Source organism: Halichoerus grypus, chromosome 4 (genome assembly GCF_964656455.1).
Source record: "Halichoerus grypus chromosome 4, mHalGry1.hap1.1, whole genome shotgun sequence".
Classification (NCBI taxonomy): Eukaryota; Metazoa; Chordata; class Mammalia; order Carnivora; family Phocidae; genus Halichoerus; species Halichoerus grypus.
Window position 1 is genome coordinate 11,963,071 of NC_135715.1, and position 20,119 is coordinate 11,983,189.

At 42.7% G+C, this 20,119-nt stretch overlaps 1 protein-coding gene across 24 annotated transcripts in view; it reads left to right on the top strand.

The window, feature by feature from the left end:
- LOC118555206 (uncharacterized) overlaps window positions 1–20,119 on the top strand; it is a 71,890-nt gene that overhangs the window by 35,050 nt on the left and 16,721 nt on the right. For 10 of the 24 annotated variants that reach the window (XR_013446874.1, XR_013446877.1, XR_013446875.1 and 7 more), the window contains 3 exons: window positions 1,024–1,224; window positions 2,344–2,463; window positions 4,910–5,028. Coding sequence is in view for 8 of the 24 variants with exons in the window: in XM_078070144.1 (XP_077926270.1) it covers window positions 1,058–1,224; window positions 2,344–2,463; window positions 4,910–5,028 (406 nt within the window). In the remaining 16 variants the exon portion in view is untranslated. The other 14 variants (XM_078070146.1, XM_078070145.1, XR_013446887.1 and 11 more) reach the window with 13 other exon arrangements.

The window sequence follows — 20,119 nt, forward strand, 5'->3', positions numbered from 1 at the left end:
ACTTAATAACTCACTAACTTGTAATGTAGTAGTTCCAAAATTAAAATTAATTATTAGAGCAAATACAATATAAACTTTCCCATTTAGGTAGACTCATGTTTAGGAATTTCATATTTTTTTGGTTAAAAAAGGCTTTTTAAAAAAGATTTTATTTATTTATTTTGAGAGAGAGAGAGAGCAGACAAGCGGGGGGGAGGGAGAGAGAGAATCCCAAGCAGAATCCACGCTGAGTGCAGGGCCAATGCAGGGCCAATCCCACAACTCTGAGATCATGACTTGAGCTGAAATCAAGAGTCAGATGCTTAACCAAGTGAGCCACCCAGGCTTCCCTGATTAAAAAGGCTTTGATTTAAAGTACATTGGTAGTGGGGCGCCTGGCTGGCTCAGTGGGTAGAGCACGCGACTCTTGATCTTGGGGTCAGAGTACGAGCCCCATGTTGGGTGTAGAGTGTACTTAAAAAAAAAAAACAGTAAATTGGTAGTTAAAAGAATCAGTGTATATTAATCAAATGATAACACATAGGAAAGTGGTGACAATTAATAAAATAAAGAAATGAATTGTTTGTAGATTATGCCCATAACAACAAAAAAACCCAGTATTTTTTTCTCATTAGATCATGATTATCCACTATTTTTTGAAGTGGCTTTTAAGGAGAAATTGTAGTGAATTCCTGCTCTGTGAGAAGAATTCTTTTCCTGCCCTATGATTCCCATTGCTAACCTAGGACACAGACCAAACTTTTGACCTCTTGCTCTTGAAAGCATTCTCTTAATCACATTCTTAGTTATTCTGTCAGCAAGTCAAAATGGATTTATATTTAACATGCAATCCACGGTAGTACTCCTTGAAACTGTTGATTTTTATAGTCAGTCAGGCCTAATCACCAAGTTCACTGTCTGGTCATTGCCAAAGAGGTTGCTCACTCCTTCCTCCCCTTGCTCACTCATTATAGCTAGGTTTCTCTTTCTTTTATTGTGGTATAATATATTTAACATAAAACTTATCATTTTAACCATTTTTAGGTATACAATTCAGTGGCAGTAAGTACATTGGCGGATGGTTCTGCAATCATCATCATCATCCATCCCTACGACATTTTCATCAGCCCAAACTCTGTACCCATTAAACAATAACTCTGCATTTCTCCCTCCCACTGGGGAGCAACCTGGCAACCACCATTCAATTTTCTGTCTCTGTGAATTTGACTATTTTAGGTACCTCATGTAAGTAGAATCAAGCACTGAATATTTTTAAATCGTCTCCTTCCTTGAAACAAAAACAAAAACAAAAAACCCTCCCAAAAAACTAAAAAACTCATGTGTTATATAATAAGCATTTTTTTTTTTTTTTCTTAGATTTTATTTATTTATTTGAGAGAGAGAATGAGAGACAGAGAGCATGAGAGGGAGGAGGGTCAGAGGGAGAAGCAGACTCCCCGCCGAGCAGGGAGCCCGATGCGGGACTCGATCCCGGGACTCCAGGATCATGACCTGAGCCGAAGGCAGTCGCTTAACCAACTGAGCCACCCAGGCGCCCTATAATAAGCATTTTTGATTAAACAAATGGGTTGAATTTATTGAAAAAACTAAATAAATCCCCTCCATCCTGGGGCTCCTGGGTGGCTCAGTTGGTTGAGCATCCAGCTCTTGGTTTCGGCTCAGGTCCTGATCTCATGGGTCATGGGATCAAGCCCCACATCGGGCTCCATGCTCAGCAGGAGTCTGCTTGGATATTCTCTGTCCCTCTGCCCCTTCTCCAGCGCACGCTCTCTCTCTAATAAATAAATAAAATCTTTTTTTTTTTTTTAAATCCCCTCCATCCCTCAAAAATAGATTGCAGATGAGGGATTATTTGACCTGTATGTGTACCAAAGCTTCATCAACATAGGCTAGCACCACTTAGAGTTTCTAGAAAAGTTTCACTCCCTGGTGAGTGATATCCCAAGAATTCTGGGATTTCTCCAATCTCTAGGAAAGAAGATTATGCTTTTTGATTGTGAAAGTAAGAGGTTTTGGTTTTGTTTTTTCCCATCCCTATCAATTTAGGAGAATATTTGCTGAGGGGAACACATTTTTTTTTTCCCCACATCAAATCAAATGACTAAAGCTAACTGGTTAAAAATTTCAGTGTTTTTTTTTTTAGAGGTAGTCCAGTTTTACTAAAAATGAATGATTGGTTTTTAGTTGGCCTCAAAAATGTCATCAGAAAATGCACAGATATTTCCTTTATTTTATGTAACAATTGTTGGCATACGGGCTTCCTTTTAGTTTCTAAATGTAAATGTAGACAAAGGGAGCTATTTATTTTGGTTCAAACACCTGTTTTTTTTTTTTTCCCTTCAGTGTTGAAAGAGGAAGTCTACTATGTGGTTATCTCATGATACCTCATGAGCTTGGCCTGACATCTCAGCTGTCCTTTGACCCCTGCAGCCACCGCAACAGAAACCACCTGGCTTCCCTCAGGTGAGAACTGGCAGCCCCCTGCCGCAGCTCCTCCCAGCGCTTCTCCTTTTCTGCCCTGAAAATGTCTCCTTGGCACTCACGTATGTGCAACCTGGAAGTATGGGGGGGCGCCAGGGGTCATTTTCTATGTCAGTTTGGTGGGACACAGTAGTCCCTGATACTTGATCAAACATTATTCCGAAGGTTTCTGGGAAGGTGTTGTTTGATGCGATGAACATTTAAATCAGTGGACTTTGAGTAAAGCATCCAATCAGCTGAAGCTTTTAAGGGAAAAAGACGGACTCTCCTCCCCGCAAGAAGGAATTCTGCCCGCTGGTGGTCCTGTAGATTTATAGCACAACTCTTCCCGAGTCTCCAGCCTGCCAGCCTACCGCACCAGCTTTCAGATTTGCTAAGTCTCCACAATCACGTGAACCAGCTCCTTAAAATAAATCTGTCTATCGTCCAGCTAGCTAGCTAGCTCCTGTTGTTTCTGTTTCCTGGAGAATCCTTAGAAAGGTGGGGAAGAGAAGTTAGTACCTCATGGGACATCCCTTGATCCAATGGGAAACAGGAGCCTTGGATAAACGTTTCCCCCTTATAAATCACTCTGAGGTGCTCAATATGGCTCCTTAGAAGGTCTCAGCGGGATCCAGTCTCAGTTGGTCACTAATGTGACCGATAAAACATCTTCCAATTGGTTCTGCCTTCTCCCTGATTTCACTCTTCTTAGCTGCTTGCTCTTGCCTGGGGATCACTTCCCAAGACAACCTACCCTCACACAAACCCTTGCAGAGATAATGTCAGCCGTGTCTCTCTGTGCTTCTTTGTGTCTCTGTCTCTCCCTCTTTGTCTCACACACGCACCAACACCCCTCTCCACTCCACTTTCCTCTGTGTTGGTTTTGCTCTTCAGTAGGTTAAGCTTACCTCAACTGGAGTCAAGACACCCACAATTTCAGGCTTGTGTCTTACTAACTTAGCAAGCCCAGAGAAGAAGAGCATGTTTCCCCCAGTAGTGCTAGCAAAACTCCTGGCCTGATGCTTCCTGATTCTGATTCCCCGGACCTAGGTAGTGGCCCAGCTCTGAACCAATCATTGGCTTTGGTCAGGAGCCTGGTGGTGAGGTCAGCCCCACCCAACCCATGTACTTTGAGAGCAGGAAAGGTATGCCCATCCAAAGGGGGTCCATATAGGAAAGCAAATCCACAGACTGAGGAGACTTAATTCCTCTTCGACCTCATCTCTGCCTAAATTCATTCCCTCTTGGGGCGCCTGGGTGGCTCAGATGGTTAAGCGTCTGTCTTCGGCTCAGGTCATGATCCCAGGGTCCTGGGATCGAGTCCCACATTGAGCTCCCTGCTCCTTGGGAGCCTGCTTCTCCCTCTGCCTCTCTCTCTCTGTCTCTCATGAATAAATAAATAAAATCTAAAAAAAATAAAAATAAAAAATAAATAAATTCATTCCCTCTTCCCCTCAAGACAGCCAGGAAGCAGTTTCTATTCCTTTCCTGATTACCTCCTGACTTAGCGCCAGGAGCCGGAGGACACTGGATGTGTGGGCAGACCTCCCACCTAAGTAGTAAGTGTAGGACTTCCTCAAAATGACTCCTTCCCCTTCGTTGCCTTACAAGCATAGGACTTCAGAACGATGGTGCCCCACTCAGGTCTCCCTGCCTCGTGATCTACCTCACCTCTCTCTTTCTCTGACCCTTTCGGTTTCCCAACACCAACTGAGTGTCCTACAGTTCAATTCATTTCTGACACTAACTACCCAGCGTTAGCACAGACCCCACACATTAGGAAGGGCTTAGTCCTACAAGACTGCTCCCGCTTCAGACACCAGCTTGAGGTCTTGGGGGCCACTTGAACTTCTGTCCAACTCAGCTGCAAATTCAGGGGTTCTCACAATGCCCCCCTCATGTTTGATAATTCACTGGAACAACTCACAGAACCCAGGAAAGTACTAGACTTGTAATTATCATTTTGGTATAAAGGATTCAAATAAACAGCCAGATGAATGGGGTATATAGGGTGAAGTCTGGAGGGGTCCAGAGTGCAGGAGCTTCTGTTCCTATAGGGTTGGGTTATGCCACCCAATAGGTACATAAATTGCTCACCATCCAGGAAGCTCTTCTAAACCTTCCTGTTCAGGGTTTTTTAAATCAAGGTTTCATTATACAGGCATGATTGATTACATCATTGGCTTAAACTCAATCACCAGCCCCTCTCCCCTCCCAGCCATTGAGGGTAGGGCTGAAAGTTCTAACCCTCTAATCCTATAATTGGGTTTTCCAGGCGGCTGCCCCCATCCGGAAGCTGTCTAGCTCCCACACCCACCCCAGTCACATCATTAGCATAGCAAAGGCACGCCTAGCTCTCAGGAAATTCCAAAAGTTTTTGACGCTCTGTGCCAGAAAACGGACAAAGACCAAATCTTATTTTTATTATACCACACTCTTCTTTCAGGACTGCCTGCCTAGTGACCCACCACTTGCCATCTGGAGGAAGATTCTGGCTGCAGAGCGATGGAGATGGTGGGCTCCAGACTCGTGTATTGGGAACTCCATCTTCGACCAATGATCAATGTAATTGATTTCCTTTTTTAAAGTGAATAAGCAGACACACTCATCAAAGTAAGCATTAGTCTTAGAAGCAGAAAAATGTTCACCTTTAGCCCAAAAGGCTGACCTATAACCTGCATAGTTTTTGATAAGGATTAAGTAAGTGCTGGTTGCTACATTCTTAAAGGATCTCATGACGTCCTGCATGTCTCATCCATAGTTAATGTCAAACTGAACAATAAGTTCCAGAGAAATCTTGTGGAAGTGGTTTTATGAGTAGAAATTTGAAGAAACATTTATGATCTAATACTCCATGCCTGTTCCCTCGCCCTTGAGCACTAAGCAGAAGACCACCAGCTTCACACAGCGGAAGTGCGGCTCTTCCCGCCCCTGGGTCCTGTCCCCGTGCTACTTAAACTTACTAAATTGCACCGTGAAATGTCTCAAGAATTCTTGACTGTCGCACTCAACGATCCCACAACATTACTAACTTTATTAGGTTCATAAAAGAGAAGTATATTCTCATCAATGTGACTTTGAGCTTGGTTACCCCTTTGTGCTAGATATGGAGAGTCAGATCCTCCTTCCACCACTTCAAGGAATTTTAGATTGAAGAGCTTCAAAGTTTAGGGTAAGATTCCCAGATGTGGGAAGCAGAGTCAGCAAGCAGCTGACTCTGTTCTATTACAGTCTGTCTCCAATGCAGAGGGTCACCTCACCTCACTTGGGGTCATGCCCTTCCTGGGCAGCTTACAGCCAGTGATGAGTAATGAAGGCCCAGTCATTTCAACTCAATGCAAGACAACTCTAATGGGCAGCATTCACTCCAGAGCCACCTGTCTGGTTGGCCAACGCCAAGGTTTTGATGGGTCTACACTGCATTTCAACTTCCTCCTTCCTTCCTGCCTGACCCGATTTTTTCTCCTCTAAACAGGTGTCATAAATATCTTGTCCCCCGAACTCCATCTCATATCTTCTTCTAGAGTACCGACCCTGTGACACCTTTGTAAAACCCTAAACCTGGTGTATTTGTGCATCCTTCCCAACACTGGTTTCAACAGTAAGTGAAATACCTAGGATGGCCCTATCCTCACTATCTGGTATTGGTGATCTCAGCTCCAGTCAGAGTCCTTTTGACCCCCAATTTTCTCCTTGGTTAGGATTAAACCACTCAAGATTATTGCCATTCTCTTTAACAAGGATAATCTTAAGTGGTTTTTCTTCCTTTGAATGGCTCTCCTTCCTTTTCCTACTCAATGTGGAGTTGCTTGTGAGGAAATTGGATTCTTTTTGTTTGTTTGTTTTTAAATAATTGATCAATTTAAAGGATTATAGTCTCCTCACAAACAAAAGTTTTTGGGGGACTGTCTTCCTCAGAGACCTTCACTTCCTTGGTTTCCCCTCTCACCTAAACACAGAAGCTCTTCATCTAAAACTCTTGCCCTGGGGCACCTGGGAGGCTTAGTTGGTTGAGCATCTGACTCTTGATTTTGGCTCAGGTCATGATCTCAGGGTTGTGAGATCGAGCCCTGTGTTGACTCTGGGCTCAGCAGGGAGTCGGCTTGAAATTCTCTCTCTCCTTCTGCCCTTCCCCGATCTCATAAATAAATAAATAAATCGATAAATAAATAAATCTCTTACCCTAAACTTTGAGGCTCTTCAATCTAAAACTCTTGCCCTAATCTTTCTCTTGATAGGCAGTTAGCCTATTAATCAAGGTCCGTCTCCAACGTCATCACCTGTTGTACATGCACATAAATTCTGTGTTCCAGCCAAGTCCATCTATTTAATCTTTGAGCATTAGGCGCATTTCTAAAACCTATATCCATGCTCTCCTCCTCAGGCTGCTTCTCTGCCTGGGTGTACTCCCCTGTCTTTTCATTCCCACTTCTAGTCCCCCCTCCTCCATGAAGACTCCCAGCTTTCACTTATTTCTTTGGGCCCTGAACACCTATATTTAGGAGTCATGTGCTACCTTGAACTCTCTCTTACTCTTTTATGTAAATGTCCTTTCTCCCCATCTCGACTGCATACGTACTCCTGTCTTCTGGAGAATCTTACGCTCTCCATGAGTTTGCCACTTTCTCCGACCCCCTATATCACCCGCATGGCAGATGTGTCCGTCATTATTGCTGCGTAGTGAGCCATCCACTGTCCTGTGGTTTGAGTGAGCTCAGCTGAAAGTTCTCACGTAAGGGCTTTCATGCAGTTGCAATCAGATAATGAGCTGAGGTCTCAGCCATCTGTGGTCCCCATTCCCCATCTCCCCTGAATTGCAACCTTCAGGGGATCCCTTGCTTGGTCTGCCTGAAGTAGGGCTTGCTGCTCCTGTTCATCACTGTGTAGTCACATGGCTACTCTTATACTTGGTCTCACTTCAAATACCAGCATATTTGATCAGCATATCAGGAAGTAAAATAGGCTTCATGAGAACAACCAGGGACCAGGCAGAGTTGGTAATTTACCTTCATCATTGAACCCAGCTCTTAGTTGGCAGCTGCTGTTCCTCATGTCCAATAATGCTGTGCACTAATTTTACTGTCAAAGGGATACATGAAAAAGACAGATTAAAAAGCTCTCAGAGATTCCCTTGAGATTGGCTTAAATTCCGAGAGGAGGTCATTCTATATAACATTGTTTTCTTCCTCTCAATAACATTTTCTTCCCATTGTATGCCAACACCCATCATGTGGCATAGAGGTGTTAATCATCTGTGTGGAATTATGTTTTCAAAGTCTCTGAAAAAAACCAGCCTTCTCCCCTGCCCCCACCAACTGAGCTCACAGACCATGGCCCTCTGGACATGTACAAACCAGTCTGATTTTTTTTTTGCTATTGGGTTACCAGCCAAGTTGCTAAACTGACTTGACTTGTTGGTTAAATACCTGTGGATTCAGGGAAAACTAGTCAATCTCATTTAAATCAATCCTAGACACAGAGATGTTTCTCCAGGGATTGCATAGTGTGTGCTGAAGTCCCCAGCAGAGAGGACAAGCAGTCGCTGGTTGAGGCGATGACATTGCAAGTGTTATGTTCGCGCTCTTGGTCTCTAAGTCACTACCTGTGAAAATATGCGGAGTCGTAATGACTGTTTCAGACATGCCAAGTATAGAGTTTGACTCAGCATTTCACTTTGATGGGAAGAACCTCAAAAGACAATGAACGGACAAGACCTGAATGTGTATCATGTTATGAAACCAGGCATGTGGAAGCATGTTTCCAAAACAGGTTAGAGACTTGCTCCCCCTAAAATTTTGTCCATCTCAGTATGTGGCATCACTGTCCATCTAGTTATTCAGGCCAACATCTCAGAGTCAACATCTCTTTCCCTCACCATACCCACCCCACTCCACCCTCCCTGCCATGTTTGCTATATCAGCCAAGCTCTAGCTTCACAATCCCTACATTCTCAAACCTACCACTCATCACCACATCCACCAACATCACTCCAGCCCAAGCCAGCTGGCCCTCCTACTTGGACAACTGCAATAGTCTTCTACCTTATTCATAGATTCAACCAAAAAATATTTTTTTAATTTCCGCAAGACAAAAAAATACCATAATAAAATCAACGACAAATGACTAAACAGGAAAAATCCCTCTCCCCCTCCACAAAACCAAGTTTAGATTCCTTAATATATAAAGAGTTAATAGAGTTTATTATTATTTTTTTTTTTTAAAGATTTTATTTATTTATTCATGAGAGAGAGAGAGGCAGAGGGAGAAGCAGGCTCCCAAGGAGCAGGGAGCCTGATATGGGACTCGATCCCAGGACCCTGAGATCATGACCTGAGCCGAAGGCAGACGCTTAACCATCTGAGCCACCCAGGTGCCCCTATTATTATTATTTTAAAATACAGTTCATTATTTAAAAGTAAATATTTAAATAGAAAAATGGGCAAATTATTTGAGCACTTTGTAATAAAGGAAATATAAATAATTCATAAATAAATGATAAGATGCTCAGTCACACCCTAACAAGAAAAATGAAATGCGAAGTTTAATGAGATCCTGTTGACACTTATAAGATTGGAAAAATTCACAAAATTTAATAATGCCCTGAGGCTGATGGAGGAACTGATGGTGGTGGGAGGGTAAATTGGTCCATTCTCTTTGGAGGACAATTTAAAAAGTGATAGCAGATTGTCACATGCATTTACTTTTTTTTGACCTGGCAATGCTACATCTAGAATTTTATTTTACAGATATATTTGCACAATATAAATGCAAATACATATTGAAGGAACAAAAAAACCCAGCCAAATGCCCCCTGGTAGGGAACTAGTTAAATAAGTTGTGGTATATCCATGGAGTGGAATACTATGCAACTGTGAAAAAGAATAAAACAAAATGACTTGGTATTGATAAGAGAAAATTTCCTAGAAGTATTATTAAATTGTAAAGATGCAGAAGAGCATACATAATATGCTATCATGTCTTAAAATATGGGTGTGGAAATATACATATATTTCTTGCATATGTATAGACTGTTTCTGGAAGGATATACAAGACAGTGGTAACAGTGGTTGCCTCTGGAAATATGATCAGAGAATTAGGGGTAAGGAAGAGGAGACTTGCTTTTTACTATATTTCCTTTATGACATTCGAATTTATACTACATTAGAGGATTACCTATTTTTCAAAAAACCATAATATATCATTTAAAATTTTTTTCCCATAAAAGTTTAAATGATAATTTTATTTTGGTAATATAAAGTTAAATTCTGAAAGATAAAGAGAAAAAAAAGTTTTATCTTGTCATTTTAAAGGAAAGCATTAGCAATGTTTTCTGGAAAAGTGTGAGATTTTACTTAAAGAAATAATAAGAAATTTCACTTCTATTATGTCTTTCTGTTTTCAGAATTACTACATATAAACTAATACTTAAGACAAAATAATAGCTAAATTAATAGTGTTTACTGTGAGCAATACTGTGTGAAATGCTTCAAAATTATAGTACTGTTTTCATCTCCCTGTTATAGATAAGGAATGAAAGCTCAGAGAGATTAATTAACTTCCCTAAGGTCACAGAGCTAGGAAGTTACAGAGCTGATGGAAACCTACGCAGCCTGATACCAGAGCCCACATTCTTAACCACTGTACAGTTTATTTATTGTGTTATTAATGACTCATTTGTTTCACACAAAACAACACTTAAGGGTACATAATTTCCAATTCAAAACAAATACTTATCAGAAAAAAGCATCTAACTTGACCATAGGAAATAAAAACACAAGTGTTGTAAATTCTTAAGTCCCATAAATAAAGCCATGATACTGTTTCTGATTTTATGGTCAGTGATTCAGAAAAATAAAAATATCATATTTTAAGACACTTGAATAACAATTGGGAAATATGACAGCTGAGTTATACATATAGTACACATGATTTTTTGTTTATATTCTTATTTTTTAAGATTTTATTTATTTATTTAAGACAGAGAAATCGAGAGACAGAGCACGAGCAGAGGGGGAGGGGCAGAGGGAGAGGGAGAAGCAGACTCCCAGATTAGCAGGGATCCCAGGACCCTGGGATCATGACCTGAGCTGAAGGCAGACATTTAACCCACTGAGCCACCCAGGTGCCCCTGTGTTTATATTCTTGACGTTCATGAAATCTTTTGTTTTTATTTTAATTTGAGTTAATATTAGTTTATATCAATGTAATATTTGTTTCAGGTTTACAATATAGTGATTCAACAATTCTATGCATCACCTGGTGCCCATCACAAGTTCACTCCTTCATCCCCATCATCTGTTTCACCCATCCCCCACACCCCTGCCCTCTGGTAACCATCAGTTTGTTCTCTACAGTTGAGTCAGTTTCTTGGTTTGTTTCTCTTTGTCTCTTCTTCCCCCTTTGCTCATTTGTTTTGTTTCTCATGAAATCTTAAAGTAACAAAGAAAATGCTTTAGGTCAGCGTTAAGGATTGAATTGTGCTCCCCCCACCCCCCATGCAAGATATGTTGAAGTCCTAACTTCCTATTATAGGTTGATTTGTGTTCCCTCAAAATTCTTATATTGAAGTCCTAATTCCTATTACCTCAGAATGTGACAGTATATAGAGAAAGGGTCTTTACAGAGATAATCAAATTAGGGTGGGCCCTAATCCAATATGACTAGTATCCTTTAAAAAAGAGGAAATAGGACCCAGACACAGACATGCACAGAGGGGAGATGGTATGAAAAGACACAGGGAGAAGACAGCCATCTACAAGCCCAAGACAGAGGCCTGAAACTAATTCTTCCTTCAGGGCCCTAAACAAACACTAGCCTCCCCGATCCACGAATGTGACCAAATTTGGAAACAGGGCCTTTGTGGATACAGTCAAGTAAAAATGAGGCCATACTAATTAGGGTCCCAATCCAACATGAGTGGTGTCCTTATAGGAACAAGAGATGACACAGACACAGGAGAACCCCATGTGAAGACAGAGGTGGAGACTGGAGTGATGTGTTTACGAACCAAAGACTGCCGAGGATTGCTAGCAACCCCAGAAGCAAAGAGAGAGGTGTGGAACAGATTCTCTCCTAGACCCTTCTGAGGGAGCCTCACCCTGCCTGGCTCCTTGGACTGCAGACTTCTGGCCTGCAGAACTGTGAAAGAACTCACTTCTGTTGTAGGAAGCCCCCCAGTGCTTGTTGTAGTCGTGCATGTTGTAGCAGCCCTAGGAAACAAACACAGTTGGGTTTCCTCAAATCAGGTTGATGTGGGAGTGACTTGTTAAGGAAGTGCTCCTATGAGACCATTAACGGAGGGTGAGGGGAGCAGACCCGGAAGAGGACGCAGAGTGCTTGGCTCAGTTCCACAGGCAGTGATGTCACCTGGCCCCTGGGGGACTCCGGATTGTAAACGATGGCTGGGGGTGAGCTCACCCTAGACAAGGGGGCTAGAGTTCCTGCACCAGCACCCTACCAGTCACAGGTTACAGACCACACCCAGGGACTTCACCTGCAGGCAAGTGGGATCCAGGAACTACAAGGGAGTTCTCCATAAAAGCACAGCACATGTTGCTTGTTGAAATCAAAAGCACCCCCAAAGAGGGGAAGAAAAAAATGGTAAACAGGAATTCCAAGGGATCCAGGAAGAGCAACAGCATCATCCAACCTGTCGAATTATCTGCCCGTGATATCTGGAGTCCAGAAAGCCAGATGCTGATGTCCAGTCCTGCTATCCACTTGGGTAACTTTGGGGCATACATTTGCATCTTGGATCTTAGCTGACTTTTCTGTTAAAAGGAGATAATGTTAATGCTTTTACAATTTTTTTTTTTCATAAAATGTTTGCTCTTTGGGGTTGATATTCAGATGGTATAACTATGTATTGGTTGCTAAAACATAAATGGTTCTGTATTGGGGGATAAATAGCCACTCCCCTTACTACTTTGGTCCCCTCCCTGGAACCCCTTGCATTTCCCTACAACCCAGCAATGAAAATGCTGGGCACAGCTGGGCATCTCCCTAACATTAGGGCCAGTGTTCTTTCTAATTAGTTAGCTGTTAAAGATTTTGACTATCATCCCCAGATCAAGCATGTGCTGTGTGTCTAATCCAGTGATCACAACTGTGAGGGACAGAAAAGAATTAGACCATCTCTGCCTTCAAAAAGTTTAAACTTGGGGTGCCTGGCTGGCTCAGTTGGAAGAGCATGCGACTGTTGATCTTAAGAGATTACTTAAAAATAAAATCTTAAAAAAAAAAAAAAAGGTTACACTTTAATTGAGGTGGGCACAAACACAGTTTAAATAATTAGGAGTAATTATGCGCTAAACTCTGTGTCTTAGTCCACGTGGGCTGCTGTAACAAAAATACAATTGACTGGGTGGCTTAAACAATTATTTCTCATAATTCTAGAGACTGGAAAGTTCAAGGTCAAGACCTCAGCAGATCCAGAGACTGGTGAGAACCCTCTTCCAGGTTAATAGAAGGCTGTTTTCTCACTGTGTCCCCACACGGCAGAAAGGGTGGGGTTGCCCTGGGTGAGTGGGTGGGGGTCCTTTTATAGGGGCACTAATCCTAATCCTGAGGGCTGAGCCTTCACCTCCCTAAGGTCCTACGTCTTAATGCCATCACATTGGGCATCTGAACGTCAACATGTGAATTTTGGAGAGGCACATTCAGTCCATAGTATTCTGCAATTCTAACACTAAAAAGTGAACATTTTCTGGAAGAAAAAATTGTCAAAACATAATGCAAGGGCACGGTATTAATCTCCAACTTTCCTGACTGGTTGAGTCCAGCCATGACCCTCAGATTTCAGTAAGGCTCCAGGATATTCAAATTAAAAATTCATCAGTCAGTGGTTTTGTTAATGCAGCTTCCATCACTATATTACATTTTTCACAAATTAATGAGCTCTTTTCACATTGTGTATACTGATACAACTAAACTGAATACACAAGGAACCTGTAAAGTTCTCTAACCAATATTTTCTGTAATAGGATCTGTGGCATGTTACTTTCTAGCAAAAAGAAGCTTTCTCAGGGGAAAAACAAAATAGCCAGTGCAAAGACACCTATGATTTCTTTCAGTGTATTCCAGGCCACATGGGTGCAAAAGGGAAAAGGAGATGAAAGAAGATCCACCATCTTCCCAGTGCAAGGCTTTGAAATGCAAATTCATGTCCACTAGACCACAGACCAAGAAGATGAGTGTTTGATGACACCACATTGATTGACCATTTGGGTTGTGTTTGGTCCAAGTCCTCACCTCAGTTTCTGTTTTCTGAGATACAAAATATGACCCAAACCTACCCATGAATTTTGCCTAACTGGTAGTGTTCTCAAGGCCTAGTGAGAACCAAAGATGGCAATTAGAGCCAGAGAGTGATGAGTTAGAATCCAGGACCCTTCGGGAGAAGCAACAGGCATTGGGGAAAACTTCTGTTCTTCTTCCTGGTATTTTGGATAGGGTTTGGAAAATAATTTGAGAAAACTATGAGCCTCTTCACATAATTTCATGTTTACATCTAATTGTTTTCATCATAAATTTGACATTTCTAGAGTATTAAAAATACGGAATATTAAAATCTTAAAATAGTCTTAAACCATCACATCACTCATTTGAATAAACCCAATGGAATCTAAATGCCATAGCAATCTAATAATCACATCATTCATTTAAAAACACAGATCATCTTTACAGTTGGACAGTTCTCGTTCCTTGTTTCCCTTCAAACTTCTGTTTCTTTTCTACCTCTTCCTTAGTAGTTTATCTTAATGTAATTTTTTAAAAAAAGATTTTATTTCCTTATTTATTTTAGAGAGAGAGAGCACGAGCATGAGTGGGGGGGGCGGGGAGAGAAGCAGGGCGGGGCAGAAGGAGAGGAAGAGAGAATCTGAAGCAGACTCTGCACTGAGTGTGGAGCCTGATGCGGGGCTCGATCCCAGGACCCGGGCAGATCACAACCTGAGTGGAAACCAAGAGTCAGATGCTTAACCGATTGAGCCACCCAGGTGCCCCTTAATGTAATTTTTTACGCTTGGAAGTTTTTCTATTGCTCACCCTTTCATGATGCTTTGCAATAAAAATATATAAATTTATTTATTTATGTATTTATTTTATTTATTTTTGAGAGAGAGAGAGAGAGATTGAACTGCACAGGGGTGGGGAGGGGAGGGCAGGGGCAGAGGGAGAGGGAGAGAGAATCTTAAGCAGGTTTCACACTCAGCTCCGAACCCGCTTTGGCGCTCAGTCTCACAACCCTAAGATCATGACCTGAGCTGAAATTAAGAGTCAGATGCTTAACCAACTGGGTCATCCAGGCGCCCCCATATATAAATTTAACTTTCTGTCACCATAAAATTGAAAGTGATAAAAATTTCTTTTGTATTGGGTTGATATTATAATTATAATTACTCTTAGTCCACAATTGATTAATAGAACAAAAATATATTACAGACTTTGATAAATGATAATTACAGTTTTATTGAAAATGTTGCCAAAAACCAGAAACAGCCTAGATGACCATTTATAGAAGAATGGATAAACCAACTGTAGTGTATTTATACAGTGAAATCTTGCTTAGGAATAGAAAGGGACAAACTACTTATACATGAAACAACACAGATGCCTCTTGAAAGCCTTATTCTAAGAGAATCTAGACACAGAAGAGCACATGTTATATGATTCCCATTTATATGAAGTTCTAAAACAGGCGGAACTAATCTACGATCGAGGAGCATCAGAACAGTGGTTGCCTCTGGGGCAGATGTGGGGCAGGGATGGGCAAGGAAATGATGTCAGGGAATTTCTGGGTGATTGTAATGCTCTGTATCTTGACAGGATTTGAGTGACACATGTGTATATGTTCGTCGAAACCCACAGAATTGTTCCCTTAAGATCTGAGCATCTCATTGTATGTTTATTTCCTCAAAAAAAAAAAGGAAACGACTGGCAACAAATGTTGAATTCTAACCAATGACATGTATGCCGAAATATTTCAGGTGAGAATTTACTGATGCCTGCAATTTACTTTGAAACATACCTGGATTGATAAATGGATAGAGGGAAGGACAGATGGATAGAGCAAAATAATTCTAGAATCGAGGCAATGGGTATATGTACGTTTACTGCAAAATTCTTTCAACTTTTCTATATGCTTGAAGATTTTTGTAACAAAATATTGGAAAAAATTAATTGAAAATGCACCTCTTACTGAGACGGGTGAAATATCTTCAGCCATCTATTTCCCTTCATGTATCCAGGGAATATTAACTCTTGCTAGAATTAACGCTAGGTTTAGCATCTGCTTCATGCATATTTTCCTCTTTTTTTTAAAGATTTTATTTATTTTGAGAGAGAGAGTGAGCGAGAGAGAGAGAGCACATGAGCAGGGGCAGAGGGAGGGAGAAGCAGACTCCCCTTCCGAACATGGAGAGCCCAACACACGGCTCGATCCCAGGACCCCAGGATCATGACCTGAGCTGAAGGCAGATGCTTAACTGACTGAGCCACCCAGGTGCCCCCGTATTTTCCTCTTTTTAAAATGTAAGCACTATGAAAACATGTAAGTAGATGGGGAAATGGAGGCAGGTGGAGAGAAGGTATCCAGTTGAGAGAGAAGAGGGTCTGACCAGTGTTGGTGGTGTGGAAGGGGGACCCTGATATTAGAGACAATGCAGAGGTAGAGTCAAATGGACTTAGGGCCGAGAGAATGATCCAGAATCAACAACCAAGTGCCTGGGGCGCCTGGGTGGCTCAGTTGGTTAAGCGACTGCCTTCGGCTCAGGTCATGATCCTGGAGTCCCGGGATCGAGTCCCACATCGGGCTCCCTGCTCGGCAGGGAGTCTGCTTCTCCCTCTGACCCTCCTCCCTCTCATGCTCTCTGTCTCTCATTCTCTCTCTCGCAAATAAATAAAATCTTAAAAAAAAAAAAACAAAACAACCAAGTGCCTGTTTAGGGAGAGAAGGCAAAGCTATTTCAGAGCTTTCTAACCCCAGAGACAGTCAAGTTGAAGATCCCATCAATGAAAATCGGAAACACATTCTGGGAGCAGAGAGAAGTCATCTCTGAACATTTTTATCTTCAGGCACCAGAGGGATACCCAGAGGGAGAGTCCGAGCAGGAATTCAGAAGTGTGTGTATGAAGTTCAGAAGCAGGTTCAGGGACAAAGAAGTTGATTTGCACGATGGCTATGTAGCGGGTGTCATTGCTCCAGGGACCCAGCCGGTGCTCACGCCGTAGCTTCGCCACATCACCTGTGGGCCAAGGAGCGAGGTGCTGTGGGGGACCAGCCACGGAGTCAGGGGAAATCAGCAAAACACGGAGAGAGTCTAGGACTCTACCTACCTGAGGGATGACTGACAAAGAGTAGACAGTGGAGAGGAGGAGAATCGGGGGAATAAAGCCTCAGTGATGCTGAGAGAAGGGAGAGTTTCCAAAAGGAAGGGATGGTCAGATGATGTTAAAGCTGCACAGGTTAAGTAGGATGAGCGCTGAAATGGGGCCGCCGCACGCTACCAAGAGAGCGGCCGTTCTCAACCTGGGCAGTTTGTCCCTCACGCCTGGGAGGATGGTGCTCCCAGCATCTCATGGGGGGGGGGACCCAGGGAAGCTTCTGAACATCCTGTGATGCACAGGACAGCCCTTCCCACGACAGACTTGTTCTGCCCCAAATGTCGACAGTGCAGAGGGGGAAAACCCTCCCGATACAGCCCTGGTTCCTGGATTTTCTGGGCTAAATCCATTTTCAGACATTCACATCAGAGCATATGTCTCAAATACGGGTTTAGCAGATGTGTTCCCCAGTGTAGGGAACCTTGAGGGGAACCATCCCTCAAATTTTAGCCAGAGGGATGAGATCTGCGTTCTATTTTATTTTGGAGCTGGTATCCTATTGGCTGCCTCTTCTCTACTCTCATTTTTTAGACTCTTAGACTAATGCTCCCGAATGATTCTTAATCTCCCACGATCTCCAGGGAACCATGCCTCATCTTGCCTTCTACCTTTGGACAAAAACTCTCACATACATACCTACACACACACACACACACACACACGCAGGTGTGCGCCATTTTGCACACATCCTATCCTCCCTGACATATCTAATTTCTCCACTCATTGGGCTGGTCTATTTGTTGCTACTTCTCTGCTCCTGCCCGCCCTGCACTCTACACTCAAGGGCCATTGGTGTCCCACATACTCTAAGGTTTGAAAATTATGTGCCGGCCTGACTCCTGGATGAGAATTAGAGTTGACGGTTTTCTGGAAAACAAACAAAATTCGTTCCTTCTCACCTGGTCCTCCGTATCTCCTCCCCATAGAACTTTTCCAATGAATTTGTAAATTGGTTAAAATCTACTTGACTCAAATCCATATTGTTCACAGTGCTGATTTTTCTCTTTCCTGTCACAGAATTCCACTTTCCTGCTTTGGCTATGAGACCAGAAGGTCACACAGCAATTTTTTAAAATGAAAGACTTACATTAAATAGCTCTCCCGTCTTCCTACACTCCATGGCACTTCTTCATTTCCCCTCTTCCTCCACCCACCTGTTGGTATTGGGCCAGAAAAGCTCCCCTGCTTTTTGGCTCCAAGGCTTTGACTCTGGGGCTTTATTCAGAGTTACTTTCATTCCGAGTTTTCCAGGGAATTAGGGGTAATAAGGTGCTGGTGGCCGCAGGGCTATTCTCCACTGGCCAATGTATCACACACATACACTCGGAGTCTCCTCTGGCTTGAGAGCCACGGGAACAGAAAATCGTAACTGCACTTTTTATAATCAATCTGAGCACTGGCTAGAAGTACAGCCACAGTTTCTTGGGAATTTTTTTTTTTTAAGATTTTATTTATTTATTTGACAGAGAGAGACACAGCGAGAGAGGGAACACAAGCAGGGGGAGTAGGAGAGGGAGAAGCAGGCTTCCCATGAGCAGGGAGCCCGATGCGGGGCTCGATCCCAGGACTCTGAGATCATGACCTGAGCCGAAGGCAGACGCTTAACGACTGAGCCACCCAGGTGCCCTGGGAATTTTTTTTAAGATTTTATTTATTTATTTGATAGAGAGAGAGACAGCAAGAGAGGGAACACAAGCAGGGGGAGTGGCAGAGGGAGAAGCAGGCTTCCCACCGAGCAGGGAGCCCGATACGGGGCTCGATCCCAGGACCCTGGGACCATGACCCGAGCCAAAGGCAGATGCTTAACCGACTGAGCCACCCAAGTGTCCCTCTTGGAGATTTTTTATATGTTACAGTTTACCAAATCTATTCTCTTCCTTTGAAAATGCTCTAGAAAATAAAACAACAATAAACATTGATTTTTTTTCCAAATTTCTTTTTGAACATCAGTCTGTTACTTGTAAGTTTGCTTCCTACTCCTCTTAATACTTTAATGAGTTGTGTTAATCAGATCAGTAAGGGCTACATTTTTAATGATGGCTATTTTATCACTGGTCTCCTAGTGTGGTCAGCTTTAATTTTTAATCTACTAGTTTATTTATTTAGACATTGGCTGTTTGATCATTTGTATATTTGGTCTGTGACTCATTTCTCTAAGGCTGGTTTCTTGTAAAATGCTGAAGCACAAATAAGGACAGTTATGTAATCAAATGATGCTTTGAGAACAGGCACAACGGGCGTCAGCAATGAAATCCGCATTCAGAGATCCGATGGCAAGAAAGGGGAAAAGTAGACTGAAAAAAAAGCGTGCAGAGCTTCAGGGACCTGTGGGACAATAACCGTCTAACATTCGCGTCACTGGAGTCCCCAGCCTCTGACCAGGGAGAGACAGAACACCAAGGGGAACCGGAGGGGAAATTTTGCTCCTTCCAGAAGCCTCTCTGAGATGCAGCAGTTTATACCCCCTGTCTGCGCACATCCCGCAAGACCAGGCTTTCCACTCGTGCTTTTCATGAAGCTGTAGCCAGCTCTGCATGCGCCCCTTTGTGACCACTCTCTCTCCAGCCTGCCTGGTCCTGCTTCTCTCCCCACGGCTGCCTGGGGCGGGCACTCTCATCAACACATCAGCACAGAAGGTTTGATTCTGTTTTCTAGCAAATCCCTATCTTTTTATCCTTCTGGAATCCTGTTATTTATATGTTATTTCTCCTAGTTAATGTCTTTCAAGTTTTTTATTTTTCTCTCTCACAATTTCCATTTCTTTGTAGATTTTCTCTGTCTTTTAAGCTTTTTTTAAAAAATTTTTTAAAGTTTTTATGTATTTATTTGACAGAGAGAGACAAAGTGAGAGAAGGAACACAAGCAGGGGGAGTGGGAGAGGGAGAAGCAGACTCCCTGCTGAGCAGGGAGCCCGATATGGGGCTCGATCCCAGGACCTGGGATCATGACCTGAACCAAAGGCAGATGCTTAACAACTGAGCCACCCAGGTGCCCCAGCTTTTTTCTTTCTTTCTTTTTTTTTTTAGAGAGAGAGAGAGCATGCACGTGCACATGTGGGAGGAGGGGAAGGAGCGGGCGGGAGAGAATCTTAAGCAGGCTCCATGCCCAGCCCAGAACCCGACCCGGGGCTCGATCTCACCACCCTGAGATCATGACCTGAGCCTAAATCAAGAGTCGGACACTTAACCAACTGAGCCACCCAGGGGCCCCTAAGCTTTTTTTCTATTTGCCTTCCAAGTTGGGTCTTAATAGTGACTATTTTATCATTTATTTA